General features: G+C 39.9%; 1 protein-coding gene and 1 long non-coding RNA gene across 5 annotated transcripts in view; both read right to left on the bottom strand.

Moving 5' to 3' along the window:
- Positions 1-24991, bottom strand: part of pgm5 (phosphoglucomutase 5) — a 173523-nt gene that overhangs the window by 24843 nt on the left and 123689 nt on the right. For all 4 annotated transcript variants that reach the window (XM_069922034.1, XM_069922042.1, XM_069922041.1 and 1 more), the window contains exon 7: positions 9888-10003. In XM_069922034.1, the coding sequence (XP_069778135.1) occupies positions 9888-10003 (116 nt within the window). The remainder of the gene's footprint in view (positions 1-9887; positions 10004-24991) is intronic.
- LOC138755661 (uncharacterized) lies at positions 6482-9416 on the bottom strand. Its single transcript, XR_011352455.1, has 2 exons — positions 9250-9416; positions 6482-6625 (listed from the first exon to the last, which is right to left on the bottom strand). It is a non-coding gene; the product is annotated as an uncharacterized lncRNA (long non-coding RNA).

Genomic DNA, 24991 nt, shown 5'->3' with positions numbered 1-24991 from the left:
CTTTCCACTCACATACCACTTTAAGTAATCCCTATACCATAGATGCTCTGTGATTAGTAAAGGATTGCTTAAGGTGGTATGTGAGTGGGAAGAAAAAGTTTGAAAGCCACTGTTTTAATCGTACCTAATTGACTCGTTATGTGCACGGTTTCATAACTCCAAAGGAGTTGCCAATGACAATTTTTCTTAAACAAAATATTTCAGTATCAATTGAGTCTAGAGCAGCGATTCTCAGCCTTCCCTTCCCACTCACATATCACCCTAAGCAATCCCATACTCATCACAGAGCACTTACAGCACAGGGATTACTTAAATGGTATGTGAGTGGAAAGAAAAAGGTTGCAAACCACTAATCTACCCTGTCTTAAAAAAGGAAGAGAGATATAAAAACTCATGGCCCTCTGAGAAAGAAAATAAAATCTTCATTTCAGCCTTAAACAGACAACCCCTTGTTTCTAAACAGTGATCCCTAGTTCTCGATTCTTTGACAATGAGAAACATTTCTTCCATTTCCACCCTGTCAAACCCTTCAGAATCTTAAGTAAATTAAGAATTGTGGATGACCTCAGAATGTCAGACAGTATCCATGGATAGAAATGGTCAGTTAATGCTTTGTGTCAGAAACCACACCTTGACAAAGTATTTTGACTTGAAATGTTAACTGAGCACCTCGCCAGCTGAGTCCTTCCAGCAATTCTTTGTCTGCTTAAGATTCCAGCATTTGCAGCTTTTGTATTTCCCTTCAGGATCTTAGTTGACTTAATCATGCCCCTCTCACTTTTGTCTCTCAGGATATACAAGCCTAGATTGCCCATCCTTTTCTCATAGGACAATTTGCATATTCCAGGTATCTTTATGCTTTCTGGTAGAGAACTCTGGGTGAAGACCTTTTCTCTCACTTCTCTTGACTAGCTTAAACTATATTCTGAATTGTTAACCTTTCTGCCCAAGTAAAGACATTCTTCTAAAACTTAGTGCCTGCACTCCCTCTCATAGATATAGTATATCCCAAGGTATTATTTCAAAGAAGAGGAGGGGATTTGTTCCCATTGCCTCAGCTCAATATTTATCATTTGAGCACCACTAAAAAAAAACCCAGATCATTTGATGTTGTCTTTTGGGAATGTGCTCTAATTAGTTGCCATGTTTCCAAGAAAAGATACAACAGCAAATCAAGTTTCTTCTCAAGAAGGTTACTATTTTTGAATGGACATTTGAATTTGTGTTCCAACAGTGAGACTGGAAGTTTCATGAAACTTCTTTTTCCGCCGCAAAAGGAACAGAATTCCCAGCACAATATATCTGGGGATGAGACAAGCAATTCCTTTAAAAAGAGCAGGGCACATACTTTTGTCAAGACACATTGTGGAAAACAAACTCTTTGAGGCTGGTTTCAATTAGTGGGAAGAAATTCTGTAATCTTGAAAGGAAATAATTTTGAACATACAAATTTGGGATAGATTTGCATTGAAAATACCACCCAAAAAAGTTATATGGCTGAATATTCTACTTTTGAAACCATATGAGCATTCTCTACCTTCCCTCTTCACCTTTCTTTCTCCTGTACTGTATCTTGCTCTCCTGTGTTCATCTTTTTCCTCTTTCCAATTGTGCTCAATATCAGCAGTGGTCGCTCAGAGTTCTGCTGTGTGATGATCCGCTTCATGTCCATTAACTGGCACTGCTTGGGTGTGAAGGATTGCCTCGTGGCCTTAGGAAATTGATACTTGCAGAGCCAGCAAGCTGTGAGCTTTACAAACTAAAATGGAAGAGTTTTTCAACTGTTGCATCAAGCAGCTGGCTGTGTGCCTGCAATGCTCTCAGAGGAACTGTGCCTCATTAAGAGGAAGCTTTCAACCTTTTACAGGCAAAGAATGACTTTCATGAGGTACTCCAGCAGTAATTTCACCCTGCCAGAATGTCAAGATCTGCAAAAGCGACTCAGCCAAATCAGCACCACTTACAAATATTTAAATTAAAACATCTTATTCACGAGTGGAGTAGCAATTCTAATGCTGGTCCTGTCTGGTTAAATAAAATAAGAATATCTTGTTACATTCTGGTAATTGGATATTCTAGTTGAATACAGAAGTCTCAAATTGTTTAATTTTGTTGACCAGACATCCTTGATTTTAACTGATCTAACATTGGCTGTCAATTACTCCCCTAAACTTCGGAGCTCCCTCATTAAACTGTTCTACCTCTTTCCCTGTCCTTCTTTGACAAAACATTTGGTCACTCACCCTAACATCTCCTTATGTCTCACAATCTATCTATGATGTGCATTTTAAGGCCCAGTATGAATACACATCATTGGAGAAATATGTATCAAAGTAGTCATGGAGGAACTCAGTGGATTATGCAGCAAAAGTAGTAAGGAAAAGGTAACAATGCTTTGGTTTGAGCCTTTTGACAGGAATCCTGATGAAAGGCTCAAACTTGAAGCATTGGTTACCCTTTACTTACTGTGCATGCTGAGTATTGCACTCGACCCCAACATCGCAGTTTTTTTGTTTGACCTTGGATATTCCTGTACAATATGCTTATGAGGTGAGGTGCGACATGTGTGTCCAGATTGCTAACCTGTCATCCAGTCTTGCTGGGATGTGGATAGTGTTGGCTGGACCAGAATTTTATTGTTCCACACCAAATAGCAGTGAAGCATCTTTTTGAACCCCTGCACTCCATATAATTCCATAGAGGTGGTAGGTGGTGAGTTCCAGGATTTAGACCCAGTGACAAAGAAGAAACAGCAATATATATCTGGATTAGAATGGTATGTGATCCACTTGTAACATTGCAGACATTCAGGAAAGGAAAGCCAGAGGTATACAATCCAGTGAACACTGGGGGAAATCAGAGGTGGAGAGGGTGAGCAAATTTAAGCTCTTTGGAGTCACTATCTCAGAGAATCTTTCCTGGACCCAACACATCAATGGCATTGTGAAGAAAGCATGTCAGCGCCTCTACTTCCTCAGGTGTTTACAGAGGTTTGGTAATGACACCAGAAAACCTGCAAAATTTCTACAGAGGTATGGTGGAAAGTGTGCTGATCAACTGCATCATGGTCGGGTGTGGAAACACCAATACCCCTGAGCAAATCCATCCAAAAGGTAGTGGACACAGCCCAGGACATCGGAGGCAAAGCCTTCCCCACTAATGAGTACATCTACAGGGAAAGCTGCCGTCAGAGGGAAGCAGCCATCATCAAGGATCCACACCACACAGAACACACTCTGTTCTCACTGCTGCCACCAAGAAAGAGGTATAGATGCCACAAGACTCACATCACCAGGTTCAGGAAAAGCTGCTACCCCTCCAGCATCAGACTCCTCAATGACAAACTCAATCAGAGACTCATTTAAGGACTCTTTCTTGTGCACTTTATTGATTCTCTCTGTATTGCAGTCAGTTTGTTTACGTTCTGTATCTGTTTACTGTTCTTTGTTTACATGTTTTACATTGTGTACAGTTTATTTTTGCACTACCAATTAGTGGTAATTCTGCCACGTCCACCCTGATGTCATTTAAATTTTAAATTTTTAAGTTTAGATTTTTTAAAAATTAAATTTAGACACACAACACAGTAACAGGCCATTTTGGCCCACGAATCAGTGCTGCCCAATTAACACCCCAATAACCTACACCCACTGGTATATTTTGAATGGTGGGAGGAAACCAGAGCGCCCAGAGAAAACCCACGCAGACACAGGGAGAATGTACAAGCTCCCCACAGACAGTGTGGGACTCGAACCGTGGTCTTAATCGCTGGTGCTGCAACAGTACTGCACTAACCGCTACACCAACTAAATAAGCAAATAGTCATCGATTAGTCAACGCTGACTTTCGACATAATTAGAAAGAAGAAAGATGCTGGACCCACTTTCTACAGTCATCTGCATGAGAAAATGTACTTGTCCATAAAATAAGAAAAAAAGAAACTGGAGGAAGAAAAGGCCATCTGGTCCTTCAAATCAGCTCTGCCATACATTAAATCTACGTCCAATGTTCTGCCTCAGTGGTACTTTCCAGTCCTGCCCCATATTCCTTGATTCCCTTAATGTTTATATATCTATCAATTTCTGTCTTGAATGAACAGAATGACCCTATGGTTGAAGAAATGTTTTGGGTCACAACCCTTTATCAATAAAGGGTCCCGATCCAAAACGTTGACAGATCATTTCTATCCACAGATTCTGCCTGGTCCACTGAGTTCCTTCAGCAGTGGATTGTTTGCTTGAGATTCATGAGGTTCAGTGAGAGGGAAATTAAAATTGATTTTAATGAATTATGGGCATTTTCAAATGGTTTCTCGAAAGATTGCAATATTTTTAGCAATTTACTCTTACCTTCCTATAGCCTAAAGGCACAGTTGAAGGGAAACTGCTATTTTATGAGGGGGAGCAGGGTTTTGGAATTTATACATTAATCTTCTTTGGCTTTGCTTCGCGGACGAAGATTTATGGAGGGGGTAAAAAGTCCACGTCAGCTGCAGGCTCGTTTGTGGCTGACAAGTCCGATGCGGGACAGGCAGACACGGTTGCAGCGGTTGCAGGGGAAAATTGGTTGGTTGGGGTTGGGTGTTGGGTTTTTCCTCCTTTGCCTTTTGTCAGTGAGGTGGGCTCTGCGGTCTTCTTCAAAGGAGGTTGCTGCCCGCCAAACTGTGAGGCGCCAAGATGCACGGTTTGAGGCGTTATCAGCCCACTGGCGGTGGTCAATGTGGCAGGCACCAAGAGATTTCTTTAGGCAGTCCTTGTACCTTTTCTTTGGTGCACCTCTGTCACGGTGGCCAGTGGAGAGCTCGCCATATAACACGATCTTGGGAAGGCGATGGTCCTCCATTCTGGAGACGTGACCCATCCAGCGCAGCTGGATCTTCAGCAGCGTGGACTCGATGCTGTCGACCTCTGCCATCTCGAGTACTTCGACGTTAGGGATGAAAGCGCTCCAATGGATGTTGAGGATGGAGCGGAGACAACGATGGTGGAAGCGTTCTAGGAGCCGTAGGTGGTGCCGGTAGAGGACCCATGATTCGGAGTCGAACAGGAGTGTGGGCATGACAACGGCTCTGTATACGCTTATCTTTGTGAGGTTTTTCAGTTGGTTGTTTTTCCAGACTCTTTTGTGTAGTCTTCCAAAGGCGCTATTTGCCTTGGCGAGTCTGTTGTCTATCTCATTGTCGATCCTTGCATCTGATGAAATGGTGCAGCCGAGATAGGTAAACTGGTTGACCGTTTTGAGTTTTGTGTGCCCGATGGAGATGTGGGGGGGCTGGTAGTCATGGTGGGGAGCTGGCTGATGGAGGACCTCAGTTTTCTTCAGGCTGACTTCCAGGCCAAACATTTTGGCAGTTTCCGCAAAGCAAGACGTCAAGCGCTGAAGAGCTGGCTCTGAATGGGCAACTAAAGCGGCATCGTCTGCAAAGAGTAGTTCACGGACAAGTTTCTCTTGTGTCTTGGTGTGAGCTTGCAGGCGCCTACATTAATACTATGCATATTATTGCATTCTCAGTACAAAGTTTAATCTCTTTTATTTCTCCTGTTGGCATGACAATATTGCAAGGGGCCATTGTTCAGATACTAGAATCTGGAGCAACTCAGCAGGTCAAGCAACGTCAGTGAGAGATAAAGAATTGTTAACGTTTTGGGCCAGAACCTTTCATCAAGGCTCGATGAAGGATTCTGTCCTAAAATATTGATTCTTCTTTTTCTCCCGATGATGCTGTTTGACCCACCAAGTTCCTCCAGCCGATTATGTGTTGCCATTTATCAATTCCCTGGAAATACAATGCTACTTTCACAATGATCCCTGTGACAACCATGGAATGGTTTTGAGAATTCCTCTTTAAAGTCAGTACAGAAATAACATGGTGATACACTGTTGAACTAGCAAACGTGATCTCATTGAATTGGAGCTGCCAACTTGATCCATTATGTGTGTTTACATACACCTTATAAATCCATGGTTAAAAAAAAATTGGTGAAGCTATGGGATTGTTCTGCAAAGCCTCCAGTTCACTCTTCTCCTTCCCTGTTTTGGCCTGTTAAACCCACAGTAATATGCACTGACTCTTGAGTGCCCTTATAAAACACTGGTCTTGATAATGTCCATATCCTGTGAATAAATTGGATGGACTGAAACCATGGCAGAAAATATAAGAGGACCCGAATGACGCTGTAACATCCAGCAGTCCTGCACAAACCGGGATTAGCTGACATCTGCCAGTAATTTCCTGCATAAGAGCAGGAGAATCTGCTCTTAGTCTTTGCATTAGAGTTAGTCTCTCGCTTCAGTGGCACACACACAACTTCAGAGAAATGAGTTAAATGTACATTAATATTTTTAATGATTTAAATTTGTTTTAACTAAAATTAATTATTTGTGCTTTGAGCTGTTTTTATATTTATAAAATGTTATATTTTGAGATTATTTAATTTTAATAGTTTGTAAATATTTCTGAAATCAGGATCATTCAGAACCATTGAGAAATCTTGGCAGCTTTAACAAATGGTGAACTTGGTGGGGGGTGGGGGAATATGTATTTCCATTTGTCAAAGACTTCTGAAGTGGACCAATGTCAGAAAGAATCCCCATTACTCTGATCGTGATCTCTTCTCGCTGCTCCCTGTAGACAAAAGACACAGAAACCTGAAGTCTGGCACATCTATAATTCAAGAACAGATTTTTTGCAACAACTATCAAGGCCTTGAACCTCCCTGACCTACCTTAACCATAAACTACTCCAGAACCACAAAGAATTGTTTGCACCATTGAAACATCATTTATTGTTCTGCAGTACTTGCAACTGTGAATATTTATTTATCTATCCCTTTTACACTTATTATTTCTATTTTTGTCTCATGGTGATTTATGGTAATTTATACTATTGTATCTTGCAAACCTATGTGGCGATTGCAGTGGTTCTCAACCTTTTTCTTTCTTCTCACATACCACTTTAAGTAATCCCTATGGCATAGATGCTCTGTGATTAGTAAAGGTTTGCTTAAGATGGTATGTGGGTGGAAAGAAAGTTTGAAAACCACTGTTTTAATTGTACCTAATTGACTCATTATGTGCACAGTTTCATAACTCCAAAGGAAGTGGGCCAATGACAATTTTTCTCAAGCAAAATATTTCAGTAACAATTGAGTCTATAGCAGTGATTCTCAACCTTCCCTTCCCACTCACATACCACCTTAACTAATCCCTTACCAATCACAGATTGAGATTCAGTGGCATCGGGATTACTTAAAGTGGTATGTGAGTGGAAAGAAAAAGGTTGAGAAACACTGGGATACAGCAAGTAGGAATGACAGTATATGACAACAAACATTGTTATATACACAAGTTCAATGGATATACATTAACTAACTCCATCATTTGAGATCCAAGTGCCAAGTGGATCTTCACTACTTTGTTGATCCAAGATGATTTTGGCCACGCATGTAATCAGAGGATTGGGACATGGCAAGTTCTGGGGACATAGATTTGTGGGTAGTGAGTGTGGGTACTGGGGCTGAGTCAATACAACCTCGTCAATAGCTTTGGAGTCAATGATAAATAATGTTCCCTCATTAGATGCACATTATGAAATACTTCTATTACAAGAGCAATCTATATAAATAATAAAGTGTAGCAAGTAACAAAGTAAGGTGGAGATCAGCAATGTTGTCATTGATGTGATGTAGGATTGAACTGCAATGCATTCCTTGGACACCTAATCTGTTCTAGATCCTTTAGTACCCATATCAGACTGAGTAACGTGCAACAATTGACAAAACCACAGGAGAATTGACGCCAGTCAAGCAATTCTGAATGCAGATCTGTCATGAATTCGTGACAACTCTGCAGTTATAGAGTTCTGCAGAACTCTACATTTTGTGGTGATACTCACCTCTGAGTCAGAATGTTGTCCACAGAGTAATCAAAGCTCTGCTGAGGGAATGCAGCAGTGCTGGTGATCACATCCATTGGAAACATTTCTAAAATCATGCCTCAGCTGCCATTTTAACAGGGCCTAAAAAGATTCTGCCCATTATTTATCTCTCAACTAAATCACTAAAACACAAAAAAATTGAGTGTTGCCTTTTCACTGCCTGTGAGATATTGCTGAGCACAAATTCATTCTACTTTACAACACTTTGGAAGTACATGTTGGCTGTGAAAAACTTTGGAACATCCAGTGGTACTGAAGGGGCATGTGAAAAATGTAATCCATTTCTCAATTAACATTCAAATGATAAAGAGACAAGGATTATTTTACAAGGAGCAATATTTTGATTTACGACATCTGATCTGGGTACTTCATGATGCCCAATGAGGTGTGAAGAAGTAATTAATTTTTATTAAGTAAACCATCGCTCTCTGAAATTTCCCAACTCTGGCAAGCCTGCAGGTTTATTGACAGATATTTCCAAATGAAGCCAGACAATGAAACATTCCCTCTCACAGAATTCAAAGCAGCTGCTGTGTGGACTAACTCACTTTCCTTTCCTCCCTGTCCACAGCGATGTGCCTCAAGCCACAAAGACATTTTTGCCCTCAAAAATGTTTTCACAGAAGAACTCCCATCTGAAACTTTCTTTGCAGAGATATTTGGAATTGCCTTTAACACTTGGAAAAGCTTTAGAAAAAAAACTAACTGCTGTATTTGGAAAACACAGTGGGAAATAAGAAGACTTAATTGGTTGCAGTCCAACCAGCTCCAATCCTGCTTATGAAATGATTAGATTGTCTAAAATTGACAACAGCTGAGGGAACAGCAGGTAAGGAACTTATTTTCTTACCAATTCAAACCTATCCCTAACATTGCTGTTTTAACCCACTTGTACTGATAACTCTCTAGCATATTGTAGAACATTATAAGGAAGGGATACAATCATGGATTTATATAACACTGAAGCAGGCCTTTTGGCCCAACTCTCCATGCTAACCAAGTTCAAATAAGTCTAACTTAGATATCTTTCTAAACATGCCCTATCAATGCACCTGTCCAAACTCTGTCATTGTTCCTCCTGCTACCACATCCTCTGGCAATTCATTCCAACATACCCGCCACTCTTTGTGCGGAAAGAGTTGCCATTCACATCCCTTATAAATCTCACCTTTCTCACCTTAATTTGGTGCTCTCTTGCTTTAGACTTGCCATTTCCCTTATCTATGCCCTTCATAATTTTATAAACCTCTTTTATGGTCACACCTCATGCTCCCTCCAATGCTCCAGGGAGAAAAAAAGCCCCAGCCTCTCACCTTCAGCTTTCCATTCCCATGACCATCAGTCCACCTTTTTCACCTCAGTGACATGCTTCCTACAGCTAGGTGACCAGAAATGTACACAACATTTCTAAACAGCCAACAGTCTTCATGTGGTCTAAGAGTGATTAAACAGATCCACAAATGAATGGGCAAGTAGCCTCCTCCTGTGCTCTATGATGCAATAAAAATCACAATTGACCTATGTGAACAAGGCATCAACAAATCAGTGGACAGCAAATACAACTCGGTGATTATATATGCTGAAACATTCTTCAAAACATAATAAAAAGCACAGACAACCTTTGGAGACGCGTTTGTTTGATTTAAAAAAAATGTACAGCTACATCAATACAGGTCCTGATTTAATCTCAGTATTGTGTTGTTTATCATGGTAGCCAAGGGAATTAAATAGACTTTACAACACAGAACCAGGCCGTTTGTCTCATTGGATGAATGGAAGTCTCCTCCCACTCTATTCCACTCTCCTGACTTCATCTAGACATACTTATCAATGAATACTAAGGAGGTGTTGCACTCTTTGAGGTGCTTCTGGTTTTCCCTGAACTGATCCCATGCTATTCTACTCTCTGTGCTCATGAGTTCTCCATGAAAGCTGAGAAGGAGTACATTACCTGTACCAAAGCTCTCTTCCCCACAAAGAGAGCATTTTCCAGCATCCATCAAATTCCCAAAGAACTTCCAACCTGTTGGAGTTTCATATACCGGGATCTTCATGGCTTCACCCACTCTGTGGAAGCAAAACATGGGCATTTTTGCTTTAGTGATTAGATTGGTTAAGATAAACCAGGGATTCAGAAATGAACAAATTCAAGCTCATACACACGAAGTAAGGCCAGTACAGTAATGTTGGAGAGGCGATCTTAGGAAATGGCATTAAACTGAGACTTTGGTGAAAAATCCCATGGCCACTGCTTTGAAGAAGACAATATTCGGTTCTCAACCAACCTCAAGTATATCTCCTTGCTTTTATTCATTGTTATATATAAATTATATATAGCAATGAATAACAATGAGCAGAGAAGAATGAGGGGAGATTTGATAGAGGTTTACAAAATTATGAGGGGTATAGACAGAATAAATGTGAGAAGGCTCTTTCCACTTAGATTAGGAGAAATAAATATGAGAGGTCATGACTTTAGGGTGAAAAGGGAAAGGTTGAGGGAACATTAGTGGAACTTCTTCACTCAGGAAGTGGTGGGAGGGCGGAGTGAGCTGTCATCTGACATGGTAATGTGGGCTCACTCAAGAATAAATTGGATAGATACATGGATGGGAGAGGTCTGGAGGGTTATGGAATGGGTGCAGGTCAATGGGACTAGTGGAATGATGTTTTGGCACAGACCAGAAGGGTCCTGTTTTCTGTGCTGTAGTGTTCTATGATTCTGGTTATCAAGCATCTCACTTTACAGTGGTGACATCAAATAAAAAGAAAGATTTGCTATCCTTTACAACCTCAGGACATCCCAAACATGTTCATAGGTAAATTTAATACTTTGTAGGACAGTTACTATGTAGAAAGTACAGAAGCAACTTGGCCACAAACAGAAATTATCAAGAGTAATTTACTAATAAATATTGTGTTCTTCATGTCCTGATCTTATAGATCTCCACAATATTGGAACAGGCCCTTCAGCCCATCTAGTCCATTCTGAAAAAGTTGATTATCTCCTTTAAAACATGGAATCATTCAGCAATCACAGGATTTATTGACCTATTCTGTGCTCCTTGTTATCAGCAGTTGTCTCCTCCATGTACATCCAACTTGTGCTGCTTTTTTTGGCTTGCAAACCACTGTTTTCAGGGCTCAAGAAAGAACTATTCACTTGGAGAGGTATAGCATGGATCCACCAGGATGAGAAAAAATAGAATTTATGAGTATCAATTCCATGGATTTGTACGTCACAGAAAAGTGAAGATGAAGGGCAATGTATTTGATGTGTCTGATGATTAAAAGAGCAGTTAGTGAGGATAGAAAGAAATCAATTCCACTGGAAAATGGAAAACAGGAGATATCACTTTACAATTAGATCCAGGTTATTCATCAGTGGTGCAAGGAAGCATTTCCTCATACACAGAGCAATGGAAATCTGGAACTCCCTCAAGCAAAAAGCTATTATGATTGGGGTCAACAGAACATTTCAAATCGAGTGGACTGTTTCTACTGGGCATAGGGTATTCAGGTTTACACAATGAAGGTAAAATACATGGCTATAAGATACACATGGGACATGATCCAATAGAATGGTGAAACATCCTTGAGGGACTGAACAGGCTCCTGCTGTTTGTATGTCCTTTCCACTGAAAGAACATCAAATTATATCTTTTCCTCACCTCACCATGGGAGGTAATCCCTGTATCCTTTCCATCTGTTCCAAATGTCACTGAGGCATGAAATCATTCTGATTAAATATACACTGTGCAACAAAAGAGGGGATTTTCCATTGCTGCGATGGAAACTTTGCCTGCTCAGAATGTTCATTCAGAGCACAATTATTATTTCCACGTGCCTTTTATGCTTCTCATTCCAAATAGGAAGGTGAATGCCAAGTTGAAAGAAGAGAAGGGAACAGGGGCTCAAATTCCAACACTTCCCTGCAGTACATTTGATTGAAACTGGTCAGAGATTAAATGTTTCTTCACAGACTGAACACTCAACAATTCCAGCATCACTGATGTGCTACATAGTGATAATGTTCTGTCTCCAAAACAGTTAGGCAGCTAAACCAGACAGCCTTGATACAGGAATCAGAATGCAGAATTAACCATTCATCAGTTGCAATATAATCATCAGGAGAGCTTTGTGCTGCCTGGTCATTAGAAACATTTCTGGGTACATGCAATGCTAATGACATAGTTGATTGGCTGGGTGAAACATCAGGGATCTGGAACCAAAGGGGTGGTACATGGTCTTTATGGTCCTCTCCACTTCCACTCTTCTTTTAATATGCTGCATAAAAATATGTCTCCTTCACCAATCCTTGGATCGTCTATTCCAATATCCAACTTATCAGTTCAGTGTCAAATCGTATTTGATAATAGTTCCAATGTGGGGGGTGGGGCGAAGAGGAAGAGTTAAAAGATACCTGAGGGACAACATCTTCACACATATGGAATGAGCTGCCAGTGGAACTGATTGTCGTGACAGGTACAATTATGATATTTAAAAGACTTTCGGGAAGACACACGAATAGGAAAGGGTTCGAGGTAGATGGTCCAAGCGTGGGCAAACCTGGCTAGCACGCACATGGGCAGTTTTATCAGCAAGGATGAGATCGATCAAAGGGCCTATTTCTGTGTTGTATAATTTGATGATCTTTGGAATGTTTTCCTACATTAAGGACATCATATAAAAACAAGTCATGGCTGTTGCATCTGAGAAGCTAAAGATCCTGTGAAATCACTTTCTGACCTTGAAGGTGAAATTGGACCATGTCCGCCCACCCCACTCTACACACCTTAGACATCATTTCCCTTACACTGTTCAACAATTCAACAACCTTTCTGCAGGGTTATTTGATCACCTCTTTCCTGACCTGCGACTTGGAGCAAATGACCCGCACATTGATTAAACAAAACTTCAACACAGTACATCACATCATTTGAAACATGTAATCAGAGTGCACTGAACATTGGATGAAATCATTATGGAAGGAAATTACAATAGGTGACCCTTTATGACTTAACTTGGGATAAAAGGAGTGCTTGGTTTTTATTATTTCCCCATTATTCAAAGTGAACTTCATCCAGTTACCGCTCTAGCAGAAAACAGAGCCAAAAATGCTTCTCTTTGTTTTGTTCAAACATCCATTCAAACTCTTGTCAAATACTACCTCTGGGTTTAATTTTACCAGAGTATGTTCAAGTTTGGTAAATTAAACTGTGATGTAATTTTGTTAAGAGAGCCAAACTAGAGTTTCATTTAGTAAAACAGTAGTTCTGGACATTTTGATGTCTTTTTGTGAATGACAGATTTAATCTTTTACCTGCTGTTAAGGCTCAGGGTCTCGATCACTGAGAATTAGTTAGGTAACAGTCCCACCAATGCTTGAACAGTGTATTGTTCAAAGAAGCTGCAGGAGTGGTGCTGATGCTTCAATAATCAAATGCACTGACTTGGCAACATCATGTGTGTAAATAAACTACCATTTGTTTCATATTTCCTGCATATTGTTAAAATACATTTCATTTTTAAATTTAAAAAAATGCACGACTCTTCAGCACATCCCTAAGTATTTTCCAGTTGTCCTACCAACATGTACAAACTGATTCATTATCTGAGGAATTGAACATGTCTCTGGGACTCGTCTGCATGAATGATAAGGAGAGGCAAGATATTCTGGGACTTCTCTCCATGGAGTGTAGAAGGCTGATGGGAGATCTTATAGAGGTTTAAAAATTCATGAGAGGCACAGATAAGGTAAATAGGCATAGCCTTTTCCCCAATATAGGGGTGTCAAAAACTAGCAGGCATAGATTAAAGGTGAGAGGGAAGTTTTAAAAGGGAACTTCTTCACACAGAGTGCAGTGGATATGAGAAATAATACATCAGAGAAATTGGAGGCAGAGTGAAAGATCGCTTGTTGAGCACCTCGGCTCAGTTTGCCGTAATAACATACATCTCCCAGTGGCCACCCGTTTCAATTCTCCACTCCATTCACTTGCTGACATGTCTGACCATGGTCTCACTCATTCATGAGACCACCTGGAAATTGGAGAAACAACACTTCATCTTTCAACTGGGCACCCTCCAACTGGATGGCATTAATAGCGGCTTTTCTGGCTTTCATTAAAAACCATCCCCCCTTCACCCCCCCGCCCCACCTTCTTCCACCGTCGCCTTTCCCTATTGCTGACTCTCAATTCCATCTTCTTTCGCACAAACATGATAAATTCTTACTTCGTCCCTTATCATATCCAACTAACACTTTTTGTTAATCTGAATTTCTCCCCCAGCCTGCATTGTCTGAACTCTGAGACTTTCTAAAATTTCCTGCTCTGACTTACTCCTTGAAGAAGGGCTCAGGACCGAAACATCGGCAATAGAGAAGCTGAAAATACAAGCTGAGTTCCTCCAGCGTTTTGGTGTGTTTTTACTATGGAATAAGCTGCCAGAGGAAGTGGCAGATGTTCAAAAGGCATTCAGACAAGTACATAAAGAGGAAAGGTTTTGAGAGACATGGACTGAACACAGGCAAATGGGACTAACTTGGGTAGCATGGACAAGTTGAGCTGAAGGGACTATTTTTAAGCCATAGAATTCTATAACACCATGCAACCATGGTGGTGCCTTAGTTTAACAGCTCCAATCTTCAACAGTGGCTCAATATGTTGATCCTATTTGTCCATTGTAGGACATGGTGTCTCAGCATTTATTGACCCATGAATTTAAGTTCATCCATATTCCGCTGCACAATCTCATAACTCACATGCATCTTTCATAATTTACAAGGCTCCTCTTCTGACAATGTCTCAATTTGCAACATCCCTCCATGACATAACCCCTCCCTACCTCTGCAGACTCCTCCAATGCTTCAAGTTACATTGAGTTCCTCTCATTCTAACTTTTTAGTCTCTTTGTTTTAATTTGTTCCACCACTGTCGCTGTATCTTCAGTTGACAGCCTCTAAATTCTGGAATTTAATTTTTCTAGCTCCCTCCTCCTTGTTCAGGTATTCATTCAGTCCTGCAACTTTCATCAAACCTTTGATCACCTGTCTTAAGATCTCATGTACCTCAGAGTTACATTTTCTTTGACAGCGTACCTGTAAAACACTGGCATGGTTTATTGAATTGTACTGAGATGACAATAATGAGTTTATAGTCATATACATTGGACAGAATCAGACTTAGCATTTATTGTAAAGAATGTATGCCACAAAATTTATTGTTTTGCAGCAGTGAGAAGAGGGTATGGCCTGCAAGGTGAGGGTCCTTGAGGATAGAGGCTACTTTCTTGAGACACCATCCCTTGTTGATGTCCTTGATGAAGTGAAGACTGATATCCATGACGGTGCTGGCCGAGTTCACAACTTTATGTTGTCCTGGCCTGTGCATTTGCACTTCCATACCAGACTGTGACGACATCAGTCAGCCTGCTCTCCTGTAGAAATTTGCAAGAGTTTTTGGTGACTGAACAAATCTCCTCAAACTCCTCACAAAATATGTCCACTGGCGAGCCTTTTCATGATTGCATCAACATTGGAGGCCCCTGAAATTATCAATTTATCAATTGAAATTTATTAAATTAGCATTAGCGGTGACAAGAAAATGTATTGCAATTACTTGGAAATCAGATATTTCTTTAACTATGCCAAGGTGGCTGGCACGCTGAAATTCAAGGTTGTATCCTTTGGAAAAAAAAGTTACTTATAATTTAGAAAATAAATACTCTATGTTTTTACAAATTTGGCTCCCATACACTCAAATAATAGGATTAAATTTGTAGTGATATCTTTTTTTATCCCTCCAGCCCTGCAGAATTCTCCTCAGCATGTTTGTTAGAACAGATGGATTGTACTGCATGACATCTCTCTCTGCAATCCAAAGACCCTTTTTCACTTTCTCTTTTCTTTCTTCATATCTTTTAATACCTATCAATTTTTGTTTTACTTTTTTCAATTTGTATATTGGTTTTTTTCTTGGGGGAGGTTGGGTAGGATGGAATGATTTTGGGGTGGGGTGTATGTAATCAATTTGTTTTTTTTATATATCTGCATTATTATAATAATTGTAGTTACTACATGTATGGAATATAAAATAAAATATTTTTTAAAATATTGGAGGCCCCAGGATAGATATTCAGAGATGTTGACACCCAGGAGTTTGACGTTCTTAACCCTTTCCACTGCTGACCGCACAGTGAGGACTGGTTTGTGTTCTCCTCAACAGTCCACCATCAGTTCCATAGTTTTGCTAATGTTCAGTGCAAGGTTGTTGCTGTGACACCACTCAGCGAGCTGATCTATCTCTAGGAGTCACGTGATGGAGTAGTGGCCGGTCGGGAAAACCAGCCCTCTCCAGAAAAATAGGAAAAAAGTTAGGAAAAGACAAAGCACAACAAAAATAAAATATAAGAAATAAAAGATAAAGTTACAGAGAAGAGAAAGAAGATGGCACCAAAGAAGGAGAAAGTAAAAATAAACAAAAAAAAAGTATAAAAGTCGCCGGAGAAGAAAGAAGAAGGCCTTACATGCACAAAGGAACAGGAACCTGTGGTGGCGAAGAGTGCCCGATACCCGAGGTTAGTACCTGCCCTCCGGAGTCGGTGGACTTCAAAAATGGCTCTTGGAGCCAAGCAAAAGTGTTCAATCAAAGGAAAAAGAGGACATTGATGGGAGGGGGGCTCAGCAGAAGAGCGGGCAGCCACAGCACAAACAGCTGAGGGACACCTGACACCAGGGCGCTCAGCTGGAGGATGAGAAAGATGAGGGAGAAAGACGGAGGGGTGACCGACAAGAGGATCAACAAAAGGAAGCCTGACAGACGAGCAGCCCAGGAGGCCCAGCAAGAGGAGGCCAGCAAGAGATACAAGCAGCTCATCAGGAAAAACAGAAAAGACACAGACACAAAGAAGAAAAGAAGAAGAAGACACAGAAGAAGAAGACCAAGATCTTCATCTTCTTAATAGAAGGTAAAACTGATGGACAGGATATAGATAAAGCTTTTTTTGAAGAACCAATTAGATCATTAAAAAATGGTTATCATTAGAATTTAGTGTAATTAAAAGGAAAATGAAAAGAGCAGAAGATAAAATGCAAAGTTTAGAGCTGGGCATGACAGAAAAAGGGAAAAGAGTAGAGTATGTGGAAGAGAGGGAAACGGCTGTAGAAATGGAAGTAAATGACCTAAGAGAAAAATTGGAAGAAAGTGACAAAAAAATTAAATAGACACAAGAGTTGTTATCTCAGAAAATTAATATGTTGGAAAATTATAGTAGGTAAAACAACATAAAAATAGTGGGCCTGAAGGAGGGTGAGGAAGGCACAGACATGAAGGAATTTATAAAAGGATGGAACCCGAAGGTCCTGGGAACGACAGAAATGCAGGAAGAAATGGAAATAGAAAGGGCACACAGAGCATTAGCGCCGAAACCGCAGACACATCAAAAACCAAGATCCATCTTAGTAAAATTTTTGAGATATACGATAAGAGAAAATATACTGGAGCGGGCAATGAATAAAGTTAGAGAAGATAATAAGCCACTGGAATACAAGGGTCAAAAAATATTTTTTTACCCAGACATTAGACAGGAGTTTAATACAGCGAAAACAATTTTATGGAAAAAAAGGTTACAAATTCATGTTAAGACATCCAGCCGTGCTTAAAATATTTATACCCGGAGAGCAAAACAGACTGTTCTCGGATCCGGAGAAAGCACAAGAATTCACAGAACATTTGCAGGACAGAAGAAGAGATGAAGAGATGTAACAAGAATGAAGAACAGCGATAAAGTATATATAAAGATGTAAAAACAATGTATATGTAATGAACTAAAGAGGGAAAAGAAGGAAGGAAGTAAAGGGTAAAAAAAGAGAGAGCTTTGTTATATGTGTAAAAAAAAAAGTGTTTTCTGGGGAGGGCTGGGGGGAGTGGGAATAACCGTCACTGCAAAATCAGTTGACACTTGCGAGCAAGATCGCAATCCAAATGGAAAGGGGAGTTGTGGTTGCCCGGCAAGAGATAAGGGGCAACTCAGAGAGGGGGGGAGCATTTAGGGTTATGGTATTTTTGAGTGTGGGAACTGTTGGGGTATTTTATGTTTTAAATGTGTTGTCATACATTGAGTTTAATAAGGGAAAACTAAGAGATGAAAAATGGGAAAAAGGGGGATGGAGGTGGCAAGGAGGTGGAAAAGAGGTGTAAGCAAGATATAAGATGACCAAGTTGAACTATATGACTATAAACATTAATGGAATACATAACCAAATTAAAAGGAAGAGGCTACTAAATTTATCGAAGAAGGAAAAAATAGATATAGCATTTGTGCGGAAACGCATCTAACTGAAGTGGAACATAACAAATTAAAGAGAGATTGGGTAGGACACGTAGCAGCAGCATCCTATAATTCAAAAGCTAGAGGTGTAGCCATATTAGTTAACAAAAATGTACCAATCAAAATAGAGGAGGAAATAATGGATCCAGCAGGGAGGTATGTAATGATAAAGTGTCAGATATATTCAGAATTTTGGAATTTGCTCAATATATATGCACCTAACGAGGAATATCAAAAGTTTATGCAGGATACTTTTTTGAAGATTGCAGATACACAAGGAAATATATTGATAGGAGGGGATTTTAACCTTAATTTGGATCCAATGTTGGATAAAACTGGACAAAAGACAAGCAAAAAGAATAAAGTAGCCAAATTTATGGTTAAATCAATGCAGGAAATGAAACTTATAGATATATGGAAGAGGCAACACCCAAGAGAGAAGGAATATTCATATTATTCAAGTAGGCACAAAACATACTCAAGGATTGATATGTTTTTGTTATCGGCCCATATTCAAGGGAGAGTTAGAAAAACTGAGTATAAAGCTAGATTAATATCTGATCATTCACCCCTGTTATTAGCAATAGAACTGGAGGACATCCCACCAAGAACATATAGATGGACGTTAAACTCCATGCTACTTAAAAGGTAGGAATTTAGAGAGTTTGTCGAACGCCAAATTAAAACATATTTTGAAATAAACACAGAATCAGTGAAAGACAAATTTATATTATGGGATGCAATGAAAGCCTTCATTAGAGGACAGATAATAAGTTATATAACTAAGATGAAATAGGATTACAATCGGGAAATAGAGCAGTTGGAAAAGGAGACAGTAAGTACAGAAAAGGAACTAGTAAAAAGGGAAGATATAACGAAAAGGATAGAATTGGCGGACATAAAAATAAAATACGAAACATTACAAACGTACAAGGTGGAGAACATATTGAAAAGAAAGCAAAAGTATTACGAACTGGGAGAAAAAACACATAAAATATTAGCCTGGCAACTTAAAACAGAACAAGCTAAAAGAACGATACTGGCATCAAGGAAAAAGGACAAACAAATTACATATAACCCAACATAGTTTAATCAAAATTTTAAGGAATTTTATGAACAATTATACAAACTGAGAATGAGGGGAAAGATGATAAAATAGAGGAATTTTAGCTAAAATTGAACTGCCGAAATTTCAAGAAGAGGAACGAAACAAACTGATAAAAACCATTTGAAATAGAGGAAGTACAGAATATATTAAAAAAGCTGCCAAACAATAAAACACCAGAAGAGGATGGATTTCCAATAGAATTTTATAAAACATTTAAAGAGTTATTAATTCCTCCTCTCCTGGAAGTAATGAACCAGGTAGAAGAAACACAAAACTTTCCAGATTCATGTAAGACAGCAATAATTACAGTAATACCAAAGACAGGGAAGGATCCATTAACACCTGCATCGTATAGACCAATATCTCTACTTAATTCAGATTATAAGATAATAGCGAAATTATTAGCAAACAGATTGGCCGATTGTGTACCAAAAATAGTAAAACAAGATCAAACTGGATTTATTAAGAAAAGACAAACAGCAGATAATGTCTGTAAACTTATTAATCTAATTCATGCAGTTCAAGGAAATAAGAAACCAACAGTGGCTGTTGCTTTAGACGCAGAAAAAGCCTTTGACAGAGTAGAGTGGGACTACTTACAGAAGTTCAATCTACCAGAAAAATATATTAATTAGACTAAAGCATTATATAATGAACCATTGGCGAAGGTAGCAGTAAATGGATATGTATCTAATCAATTTAAATTAAGTAGGTCAACTAGACAGGGATGTCCATTATCCCTCTCATTGTTCGCCTTAGCCATAGAACCTTTGGCAGAAGTGATAAGAATAGAAAATAAAATAAAAGGGATAAAAATAAAGGAGAAGGAGTATAAAATCAGCTTATTTGCAGATGACATCATAGTATACCCAACAGAACCAGAGATATCAATAAAAGAATTACATAAGAAATTGAAGGAATATAGAGAAATATCGGGGTACAAGATTAATGCAAATAAAAGTGAAGTGAGTAACGTGGATTATACAGAATTTTAAAAAGATTCACCATTTAAATGGCAAGCACAAGCAATCCGATACCTAGGGATCAGGTTAGATACAAACTAAATTATCAGCTACTAATAAAGAAATTGCAGGAAGACTTTGAACATTGGAAAGAATTACCACTAGCGTTGATAGGGAGGGTAAACTGCATTAAAATGAATGTTTTCCCAAGGATACAATATTTATTTCAAACATTTTCCCTAGACAGAGTCATGGGTGTAGAGTGAGTAGAGCAGTGGGCTAAGCATGCCTCCTTGAGTTGTGCCTGAGTGGAGTGTCAGTGAGGAGGAGACGTTGTTTACAATTTGTACTGACTGTGGTCTTCCGATGAGGAAATCAAGGATCCAGTTGTGGGGGGGGTGGGGGGGTGCAGAGACCCATGTGTTGTTAGCTGAGCTGCAGTCGATGAAAAACAGCATGATTTATTTGTTCCTGTTGTCTACGTGATTCGGGGCTGAGAGGAGAGCTAGTGAGATTGCATCTGCTGTGAAGCAATTGTGGTGGGAGATGAATTGCAGTGGGTCCAGAGTTTTACTTGGGTATGAGTTCATTCTGGCCATGTCCAAGCTCTCAAAGCCTTTCATCACAGTCAATGTGAGTGAGACAGTCACTGAGGCAGCTGACTCTGCTCTTCTGGAATGATTTAAGTCCTTTTGAAGCAGGTGGGAACCTCCGACTGCAGCAGGGAGAGCTGAAAGTATTTGTGAACACTCCAGCTAGTTGAAGGAATAGAAAGCTGTTTTCACTTTTATTTGATTAATAGAAGGCTGCGGACTGTGAGTCAATTGCACTAGTACAGAGAAGTTCAATGGCCATCATGGACTTGATAGGCCAAAGGGCTGTTTCTGTGCTGCACATGTCACTCTATGACTGTTTTACTTTCTGATGTATTTCCTATGTCAAATACCCGCAAATTAACCACAAAGGTAGAATCCCTGTAAGTGTGCCACAAAACATTAAGCACAAAAAAAAATGAACAATTAGGCTCTCGCTGCTTGCCATTGTAATGCATACCTTCTGCTGACAAGAATTAACAGTTATGGCAATGAATGATGAAGAGTTTTATGTTTCAATAAATATAATTAAAACAAATTAGGGTTATAGATGCACTAAAATCATCTCAGTACAAATAGACAAGGCCGTTTAAGAGTTTATGCATCTATTTCCTCTATATGGTTGATAAATAGACAGAGAGGTTAACAAAATTGCAGTTCTCCTTACAACAGAACAGGTTAAGGGAAGGTTTAAGTGAGGTGTTCAAGGTCATGAGGCATTTTGATAAAAGTAAATGAAAAGAAAAACATTTAAGGTAAGTTTAAAGGAGATGTACAGGGTATTTTTTTTACACACAGAAAGTGAACGTTAAGTGCCTGGAATGGTCGAACAGGGGAGTGCTAGAAGCAGCTACGATGGTTGTACTTAAGAGGTTCGTTCATAGACACAAATGTATAATGTGCAAGCAACAAAGTTTTACTTCAATTTGGCATCATGTTCAGTGCAGATATCATGGGCTGAAGGGCTCATTCCTATGTCGTACTGTTCCATGTTCTAAAATGTTTTCTGTGGCAGGGGAGCACACAGATTTAAAGCCCATGAAAAAAAGCATAAGATGGGAGATGAGACAACATTGAGTTGAATACAGGGCTCTTGTTAAAGTCACACAAGCTCATGTTATGCAGTTTGTGTAGAAAGTAGTTTCCTTTTTTGAGAATACTCAACTTGTGACAGACATCAATTTAATGCTGTGAGAGTTCTTTCAGTAAAATTACACTAATGTCTGTAACAGAAAACTGACATTAGTTTTCGGTTTAACAGTGCTGATTTTCTGCCTCTGAAGCATTATGCAACTTGTTAAGTAATGCCCAAGGCTGTTATTATGGCTCTAGAGATTGAAGCCACACCAAAATGAACAGAATAATGAATTAAAAAATGTCTGTTTATATTTCAATAATATGTATCTCTAACAAACATAGCAACAAGGTGAGGTGATTCACTTGGACTGAGACTGGTTAATATTTAATTGGATCACAGCTGGTCTACATTCTAACTTTTTTGCCCACATTTGTTCCAAGCCACAGTTTAACAGAAAGCTCTCAATCCTGGGGTTCTTTCTTGTCCCAGTGCACAGTCTCACATGATGATACAAGAAGATGATGGAGTAACCACTGCTTCTTTTGCCCTGAGCAGATGTATTGATTCTTTCTGAATAATTTACAGCTCTTTTGAAGCTATTATTATTATTCAATCATGGGGTGTAGCTTTTGCAGTCTGATCCAGCATTGAATTGTCCATCCTTAATTGTCCTTGAGAAGGTGGTGGCAAGTTGCTTCCTTGAACTGGAGCAATCCTTGAGGTGTGAGTGCACCCACCATGTAATCGTCTGTTTCTTCTCTCTTTATTACCTATTTATACCTTGGATCCTTATTTCCCCATGTAGAGCGCGTCGAAAGAACCAAAGACTTGTTGATCCAAACCAAGGCTTTTATTAACTAAAAGACTGGAGCATATCACAAGTAGGTCGATCAGTCCAGAATGACCTGGTCTGGCTAGGAGCAATCCTTTAAGACCTGCCAGTAGATGTGGCTACATTCTTAGCCAATCACAGTCATCCTACACTACCATCTGTACATATACACATTGGTGATAGAATCTGTACTATCACACCCCAGAACATAGGAGGCTGAAGTAACCTTACAGAAGTTTCCAAAATCATGGGGGGGGGGGGGGGGGGTCTAGAAAAGGTGCAAGCTTGCAGTCTAGCACCCAGGGTAGTAGATTCTTGAACTAGAAGGCATAGGTTTAACATGTGAGGGGAGAGAATTGAGAGAGACCTAAGGAATAAATTTTTCACTCAGAGGGAGGTCTATATCTGGAATGAGTAGACATAGGGAGCTATAGAAGTGAGTACAATTAATGCTATTTGGACAGATATATAAATGGGAAGTGCTTAGAAGGATAATGACAAAATGTAGGCAAATGGAACTAGCCCAGAATGTTAACTTGGTCAGCACGGATGAGTTGGGCTGAAGGGTCTGTTTTGTGCTGCATAATTTGATGACCCTAAAACTTTCCAGCTTCATTCCCTCATCCTATGTATCTGCTTCTGCCTTCAACTCTATGCCAGACCTTCCCCTTTGCTCCCTCCTTCCCTCTGCCTCTCCACTGCCTTAAAATATAGCTCCTTTTCTTCCCAATTCTGATAAAAGGTCATTACTTTTCACTGGAAATATAAGAAGCTACAGACCCTGGAATCTGCAGCAGAAAACAAACTACTGAAGGGACCCAGTGGGCCAGGCAGCATCTGTGAAGAAAAACGGCAATCAAATTTTGGGTTGAGACTCTTCACCTGGACAGAAAGAGCAGAGAGAAGGTAATCGATATAAAGAGGGGTGAGGGAGAGCAAAACATGAAGAGGAGGGGTCGATTGGCAGATGATAGGGAGGGGTAAGGAAGAGTGGAGATTGAGACAAATGCTGGGAGGTGTTAAGGCAACAAAGGGCTGCAGCGAAATGGAACCTGATAAGAAAGGAAGGTGATGAGTGGAAGCAAATTGGGGAAGGATGGTGGGGAGGGAGAGGGGAATGATGTGAGGAGTGGGAGGGGAACGATGTGAGGAGTGGGAGGGCAATGGTGTGGGGAGGGAGGGGGAGGGCAACAGCGTGGGGAGGGGGAGAGGATCTAGTGGTGGACTGTTCTGGTGGTGGACAGATTGTGTGCCTTGCAGAGGGAAAATAAACTGCGTAGCAAAGAGGTGAGGAGGTTGGAAATAAGAGAGCATGTGAGAAGACCTGGGTGAATCTGGAGAGGAGGGTAGGAGAGGGAGAAGGTTATGTGACACGGGAAAATTCAATGTTCATGCCTTTGACAAGTGGGCAGAATGTTAACTGTTGGGCAGAATGTTAACTGTTGCTTTCTCCACAGATACTTCACCTACATTTCCACCACTTTCTCTCTTTGTTCTAAATAAATAATTTATATCAAAAGAGTTCAAGAAAATAAAACTCCTTATTATTTTGTAGCCATTTACAATTGTCCAATTTAAAAAAAAGACTCTTACTCCATCTGGTTGAAGAAAACATAGGTCAGAAATTTTATGATTAAAGGGAAATAAATCTTAATTCTCCTCGGCACCTTCTGCTGATCTTCTACTTCCAAGCACTCAAAATTCCCCTACCCATCTGATTCCTTTTCTCCAGCTCCCCAGCCCCTTCCCTTCCTTCTCCTATATAACAGCTATCCTTTGTAACCTTCTGCCTATTCCCCCTGTCACTTTTCAGCTTCTGTCTCTTCAACCTTCCCACACGCATCCACCTATTACTTCTTACCTGTTAGCCTGTGCTCCTCCCCATTTCCCTTCCTCTCCTCCCGCCTCACCCTCCCTTTTATTCAGGTGCCTACCTGTTTTTCTAGGTTCCTGACAAAGGACTCAGGGCTAAAGCTTTGACTTCCTACGGATGGTATGTGACCTGTTGAGTTTCTCCAGCACTTTGCTATATTTCACAGGACACAAAATGTATTTCTTTATCAACTTTGCCAAACTCAGAGGTCCAAAAGTACTTCAGAGAAAGGAATATGTGCTATATTTGTATATGTGTATGGATGCATCTGCATGTT

The sequence above is a fragment of the Narcine bancroftii genome, chromosome 1 (genome assembly GCF_036971445.1).
Source record: "Narcine bancroftii isolate sNarBan1 chromosome 1, sNarBan1.hap1, whole genome shotgun sequence".
Classification (NCBI taxonomy): Eukaryota; Metazoa; Chordata; class Chondrichthyes; order Torpediniformes; family Narcinidae; genus Narcine; species Narcine bancroftii.
This window is presented reverse-complemented; position numbering and strand designations above follow the sequence as displayed.